Source organism: Choristoneura fumiferana, chromosome 13 (genome assembly GCF_025370935.1).
Source record: "Choristoneura fumiferana chromosome 13, NRCan_CFum_1, whole genome shotgun sequence".
Taxonomy (NCBI): Eukaryota; Metazoa; Arthropoda; class Insecta; order Lepidoptera; family Tortricidae; genus Choristoneura; species Choristoneura fumiferana.
This window is the reverse complement of record NC_133484.1, coordinates 9,326,189-9,333,370: the sequence shown is the minus strand read 5'-3', so window position 1 is coordinate 9,333,370 and position 7,182 is coordinate 9,326,189. Positions and strand designations below refer to the sequence as shown.

At 37.3% G+C, this 7,182-nt stretch overlaps 1 protein-coding gene across 2 annotated transcripts; it reads left to right on the top strand.

Moving 5' to 3' along the window:
* The first annotated feature begins 653 nt into the window (after window positions 1–653).
* Nse1 (SMC5-SMC6 complex component Non-SMC element 1) lies at window positions 654–7,168 on the top strand. Of its 2 annotated transcripts, none has more exons than XM_074096780.1 (5): window positions 654–846; window positions 1,017–1,318; window positions 2,783–2,941; window positions 5,300–5,433; window positions 6,702–7,168. In XM_074096780.1, the coding sequence occupies exons 1-5, from the start codon at window positions 837–839 to the stop codon at window positions 6,937–6,939; spliced, it is 843 nt and encodes a 280-aa protein (XP_073952881.1). In that variant the 5' UTR covers window positions 654–836; the 3' UTR covers window positions 6,940–7,168. The 2 variants fall into 2 exon arrangements, with proteins under 2 accessions (XP_073952881.1, XP_073952880.1); XM_074096779.1 differs by having other exon boundaries at window positions 655–936.
* Window positions 7,169–7,182: the final 14 nt, after the last annotated feature.

The window sequence follows — 7,182 nt, the reverse complement described above, 5'->3', positions numbered from 1 at the left end:
GGTTAGCGGTAGCTTGCCACTCCCCGGTTTTTGACAGGTGTCCGAGAGCCGGTCGCTTGCCAATCAACGGAATGCCAGGACCCGGTCGCGTGCCACAACTCCAAGCTTTAACTCTGTTGGCTGCTGAATTTTTATTGCCTTCTTCTTAAATTTGTCTTGTTCCGTAGTCAACTAGGAACCCTTATAGTTTCGCCATGTCTGTCCGTCTGTCTGTCTGTCCGCGGGTAAGCTCAGAGACCATTAGTACTAGAAAGCTGTAATTTGGCATGCATATAAATATCAGTCACGTCGACAAAGTGGTACAATATAAAAGTAAAAATATTATTTTTAGGGTGGGAGCAACTCACCTGACCATGAGTTTTAGTAAAAGGAGAAGTGGTTGTGTAAGAGTATTTTTGTGGTAAAAACTATGGGTATTTTATTTTTCCTTTCATCTTTAATTTTTTTATTTAATAATAGAGTACTTTATGTACTTTTTGCTTTAAAAATATTTAAATATGTGGACACCGTTTTGCTTAATGAACAGTTTTTTTTTATGATAGATTATTTGTCCTTTTTTTAATTTTGGTAATTTGGTAACATTAATGTAATAGAATAAAAAAAAAACTTGGTGGTAAAATGTCAATGTCATTGACTTTGACTCATTGTCTTGTCATTCTGACTGACGCGCATCATACGATACGATAACGATACGAAGAAACGAACAAAAGTATGATTATTGTTGGTTGGTTCTGGCGCGCTTCTAGGATTGATTACTTTAAATTTGTTCATAAATGCTATAGTAATAAAACTATTGGAGTTCTTGACACGAATACCGCTTAATAAAACTAGCAACAATGAACTACGGTAAAGTGCACAGGTTTCTACTCAGAACTATTGCAAGCCGCGGTGTTTTGTCAATGGTTGAAACCGAAGAAGCCGTGCAAAAGTTTTCTGGTGTGTGTTCACTGCATTTTTAATATTAGTATGAACTTTTCTACTGTGTAATAAATCCAATTTTCTTGCTAACATTTCAGACAACAATGAAATATCTATCGACAACCTGGTCAAGGAAATAAACGAAAAAATAAAACCACTCCATCAACAAATTAAAATAAGTAATGATGAACTCACAGATGAGCAAGTCGTAGTCTTCATTTGCCTAGGCCACGATGAAGCAACAAAGTCGCAGAATGTGTTCTCTGCAATGGAGTTAGAGTACTTCAGATTACTACTCGAAGAAATAATGAGTATAGAGACTAGACAGATCACTGGTATACTTGCTATGAATTTGGTGAACAGGTTAAAGACTTCTTCTTTTACTAAAACTCATGGTCAGGTGAGTTGATGAGTAATGTTATACCTTATTCGGACTTACAAAGTAGTAGTTCTGTACATAAGCAACTGAATTAGGGAGGTGATCAGTGACAGGTTAGCCATATAGCAAGAGTAGCAAATGCTTACGGGCCTCACGCGTCTAGGGGTCCCGCGGACCAATGCTTTCTGATTGTAAAAAGACATAAATTGAAATAGGTATGTTTTTTTTCTAAATCAATGTAAGTACAATACTGCCACAATACTGCTATAATATTTTAAATGAACTAAAAGAATTTCCTTGCTCACCCGCAAGAGGTTCATTGATATGGACCTCAGCAAAGTAACGCCTGATTCAATAAATTATAATATTTTACTTATAGTATAAACTTGAAGCAAATCAAGGGCCCCATGATAAAATTTGCTACAGGCCCGGTGCTGGCTTACTCTGGCTCTGGAGGTGATTAGTGAAGGAATGTATAATTATCATGTCTTCTTAATTCATGTACACTTGCATTTCTCTTACTTTATTGGTTATGGAGTGGAGATTGACTGATATATACAGTACAGATGGTATTAATAATAATAATAATAAATTTAATTATTTAGGCAATGATCCCATTATGACAAAATGCAAAACAAAACAAATACAATTAAATTATATTTCAATTAAATTATATTAAATTAACCTTCACTAAACTAATAACTTTATTGGGGCTTGCTTTACTAGGTTATATATTTTGGGTCATACAATAACCGCACCCCAAATTCAAATGCCTGCCCATTGAGCCTCTGTCTCCTGCACTGATCTTTGCTTCCAGATAAACACTGAGGATAATAAAAAAGAATGTGGAAGATTTTGTTAACAAAAATCATTATAAAACATCATTTTACAAATACACTTACTTAGATTGTCATTTATTCAGCTTGATTATTTGAATTAGGTGATGCTAGCCTTGTTAGTTTTGGGACCATTAACTTATCTACCTGCATATAATACAAATAAGAAGCTGTGGTGGCCTAGTGGTTTGACCTATCGCCTCTCAAACAGAGGGTCGTGGGTTCAAACACCGGCTCGCACCTCTGAGTTTTTCGAAATTCATGTGCGGAATTACACTTGAAATTTACCACGAGCTTTGCAGTGAAGGAAAACATAGTGAGGAAACCTGCACAAACCTGCGAAGCAATTCAATGGTGCGTGTGAAGTACCCAATCCGCACTGGGCCCGCGTGGGAACTATAGCCCAAGCCCTCTTGTTCTGAGAGGAGGCCTGTGCCCAGCAATGGGACATATATAGGCTGGGATGGATGGATAGAAGTTGAATAAAGTTCACCAATTCACTGTTCCCTGATTACTACAATTTGGGTTTCTCCAAATCTATGCTGAATTGGGAATTTATTGGGCAAGCATGCTCTATCTTAGTCCACATCTTCACTTACCATCAAGCATTTGACTGTCAAACCTATGACTTTGTTTTTCCTGTTTCCAGAAACTGCTTGACACATGGTGCCGAATGCGCTACCTGGATAAGGATGAAAACAACTATGCTCTGGGCATGCGGGCCATACATGAGTTCCAGACATACCTGCGCCAGAACATGCCGGATACCATTGAAGAATGCTTCCTATGCAAGGAGATAGTCTTCAGAGTATGTGTGATTTGTTAGCAATTTTTAAACATTTGAGTTTTAGTCTTAAGTCCACCAGAAAGATGGACAGATGACATGGTTAAAACCGGGTTCATGGTGGATGCAGGCCGTTTCCAACCAAAGCAAATGGAGGTCAATGGGGGAGACCTAAATCCAAGTGGACATCCTATGGTTGATGTGATGGATGATGATGCTGACAAGTTTGGCATGCTATCCAAACTTAGAAAACAGATCAAAGATTTTGCTAAATATGTAGCATCTATAGATTTTGCTAAATATGCATCTCTTTTATTAGGGATCCGTAGCCAAAATGGAAAAACGGAACCCTTATAGTTTCGCCATGTCTGTCTGTCCGTCCGCGGCACTGCTCAAGGACTATCAATGCTAGAAAGCTGTATTTTGCACGAATATAATATGTTAACTATGCCGACAAAATGGTACAATAAAAAATTAAAACAAAAATTTTTTTAGAGTACATCCCATAGATGTAGTGTGGGTGATTTTTTTTTCTCTTCCAACCTTGTAGTGTGGGGTATCATTGGATAGGTCTTTTAAAACTATTAGGGGGTTGCTAAAACGATTTTTCGATTCAGTGATTTGTTTGCAAAATATTCAACTTTAAAGTGCAAATTTTCATTAAAATCGAAGCATCCCCCCCCCCTCTAAAATCTAAACCAGGTGGAAAAAAAAAATCAGGATGGTAGTAAGTATATCAAACTTACAAGAAAAACTATAATGGTTAAGTTTTCTTGAGAACTATTAGTAGTTTAAAAGTAAATAGCAGCCTAAGGTATAAAATATACCTAAACTTGGAATATTCTGTACAAAATACGAAATCCTTAGAAAAATATTACTTATTTTTTTCGTAATGGTTACGGAACCCTATTTCGGGCGTGTCCGACACGCTCTTGGCCGGTTTTTTTAATCTGTGGCTCGACTATTAATTATAATTTAAATTTTTAACTGCTACTAACTATAGAAGTGTAAGAAATTATGTCAGTACCAAATATAAAACAAATAAGTTTAAATGAAATCAATTCATTCACTCATTCAGTAAACTACTCCTGGGTGTTAATTTGGAAAAGGGTAAAGACAACACTAAAAGCCCAAGTCCAGCCTAAATTAAAAAAAATAAACTACTAGCTTACAGAAGTGTATATAATCAAATCAGGGGCCATTGGGCCAAACCTTATGAAATATTATCCTCGATATGCACTGCGAGTTTTCTCGAACGTTCGAGACAACAGATACAAATTGCAGCGCGGCCACTACCTGTCTGCAGGCCGCCATTTGCTAATGAGCCGTCTGCACACTGGAAAAAAATGTTTTAAAAGCTTTTATTTAATTTTAAGCGTAAATAGACAGAAAAATATGTATTTGAGACCCAAATAAATAACACAAACATATAAAAAATTAAAAAAAAAAACCTCGAACTCTGTTAAGTACTTAACTAAAACTTCAACTATCAGCACTAACTTTGGGCACACAATTTTACAGCACCCATTCAAAATCGTAACTAGCTCAAAAATTCCCAGTAATGGGTCTCGACTGTTGTTACTTTAGGTGATTTAACAAAGTTCTAGACACGTAAACTTGTTTTTAGTAAACAAGCAGAAATTTTACGACTTGCTCGACTTTTATTGAGGGTAGGCAGCACTGGTCCTGTTTGCCCTGCTGTGGGGGGCACATGCAGCCGTAGGTGCAAGCTAGCAGCTACTCACCCTGGGATTGTTCCATACCCACGCACCCAATGTATAGCATTGAATTGAGCAACCATTTTAATACAAATGATTAAAATTTAGAAAAACATTTTAATATCTTAACACATTCATTGCCATGAACGTGACTCACGTTTTCTGTTCGTAGGCACTTTTTGCTGCAAAGCGGCAAACGCTGCTACTGATTACTGGCGTGGCGCGTAGCGATATGTGGTCATGAATGTGTTAATTTGACTTATAAAAAATTGTGGTATCAATGAATTTACCCAACCAGCTTTTTTACAACACTGCACCTTACAGCTATATAGGTGTAATTTTGACACTGATTCTTTGTAATTTCGGATCTGATTCTGGCATCTGAAATGTTGTATGGAGATAATTTGAGACCTAGGGAAGAAAATAGCATAGTTTTTATCCTGGAGAATTGCATAGTTCCCGAGGGCCGCGGGATAGCGATTAAAAAGTTCTTTGCAGATGAAGTTATGGGCAAAAGCTAGTATAAAAAAGTTGTGATAAATCGAAATTTGTGAATTTTGTAGCCACAACTGTTACATATAGCTACATAATTGTACATGATGTTGGTACATTTTGTTTACACTAATTTCAACAAATGCATAGTGGTTATTCAATCATGTTTCAGGGCTACAACTGTCCGTCCTGTGCCAAAGCGGTGCACACAAGATGTCTCAACCGGTACCTGGATAAGGTACAGAAGTGGCCCTGTTGCAAGGCTGACTTCAGCGAGTCCCAACTGGAAAGGTTAAACGCTGAGAGGTTAGCTGAGTTGATATTTCCATTTAGGGGGCAATTATTAATTATGTAAGGGCGATTTTACGAGATCGAGTCAGAAATGAGGAGATACACAGAAGAACGAGGGTCACCAACATTGCCAAACGAATTAGCTTGTTGAAATGGGCAGGCCATGCCATTTAGCACAGAAAAGATGATGATGTTGATTTTAGCCACTTTTGACCCAATCTACCACCCTTTTAAGTAAGATTTTATCTGAATTTAGAAAAGCTGGATGAGCATGCTCCGCATTTTAGGTATGAAGCTGTCTACTCGGCGGCGACGTCGTTTGAACAGATTATTTTCATACTATTAACTTCCTGATTGTTTACTCATTTTGCTGTTTTGCCGTTACACATTATTCTTTCTAAATTATATCGAAACTAGGATGCATTGAAAAAAAAAACAGAAAGTATAGTATAGTTTAGGTTAATTTCAGAGTTTAGTGATTTATTTATTGAAACCAGAGCCATATCTTATCCCGGGTGAGCAGTCTATTTATTTTCATCACTCAGCTCTGAAAGTAGGTTGCATTTAACTTGAAATCCGTGTTGTAAATTCGCTTTACATCTTTAGGGATGTAAGTAAATTTAAAAATCGAATGGTGCTTCTTTGCATTCACGAATTGGTAAACAAGGAGATTGTAATGTGTAATAGTTACCTCCAAACCTCCATGCTGGCAAAATGCTGCTGGCCACTACTGGCTGAATGCGCCAAAGCCAAAGAGCGCGAGGCCATTAAAAAAAAATGATCAATTACAACCCTTGTTTATCAATCTACTATTTCCATGGAAATGTGCATCCATGTCGTACAGACATGCATTTGGGCATAGTTGGCGTTTGGCGACAAATAAGTCGCTAAGCATGAAACATAACTACATGTTTCGAGAACGCATTGAGAAATTTTACCATACATACCAACCAATGCTCGGTTTGGTGTATATCGTCAGCTTGCAAGGAATCATTAACGACAAAAATCACTAAGGGCCTACGCTAGCTGACGGGGTTTGCACGAAGCGGGTGGATACCTATTGAAAAATAGTATCAGCAGCGCTGACTGCACGTCTCGTGTGCGACGGATTTTACCTACACCCGCACCCACAGGCGTGCGCCCGTTTCGTGCACCCACGCCAACTAGTGTAGGCCCTAAGTGTAATTTATAATAGTACAGCCAAATTCGTTAATCTTCATTATCCTAAAACTCACTTTTTCTATTTTTTCATAATTACTTATTCATGTTTTTTTTTTCTTCAGTTCCAGGATAACTCAAACACAAGTTTTGGATGAAACAAGCCAACAATCTGCCGAGTACAACACCATTGTGGGAAACACTCAAGACTTGTCCCAAGATGTGGAAATGACACAGGATCTGTTCCCAGAAATAACTTCTGACCTCATGCCAGAGATATCCCAGGAAATGCTGCAGGAGTTGTCCCAAGAGGAGATACCAGAGGTTTCTCAAAGAGTCACCAGGAAACGGAAGAGGAACTAAAGAATCCGGTACTTTTTCTATTTAATAATTAGTGTCTAATGTCCGATGGTTTAATTTTCCAATTACTTAGGCTTTTCGGTCTTTTAGGCACATTTTAAATTTTTACTGTTACATATTCGAAGTGATTTCCGTAAGTACAAAAAATATATTTTTAAGTTTATTACAACCCTATGTTACGGTATTGTTATTGCTTTTTACCCAAAATGATAAATAAAACAATTTTTAAACATTCATAAAATATTA

Bases quoted from the DNA above. Each gene is read 5' to 3' on its own strand.
- Nse1 (XM_074096779.1), top strand. From the start codon at position 837: ATGAACTACGGTAAAGTGCACAGGTTTCTACTCAGAACTATTGCAAGC. The intron at 937-1,016 runs GTGTGTGTTCAC...CTAACATTTCAG, and splicing joins AGCCGTGCAAAAGTTTTCTG to ACAACAATGAAATATCTATC. The intron at 1,319-2,782 runs GTGAGTTGATGA...TCCTGTTTCCAG, and splicing joins TTACTAAAACTCATGGTCAG to AAACTGCTTGACACATGGTG.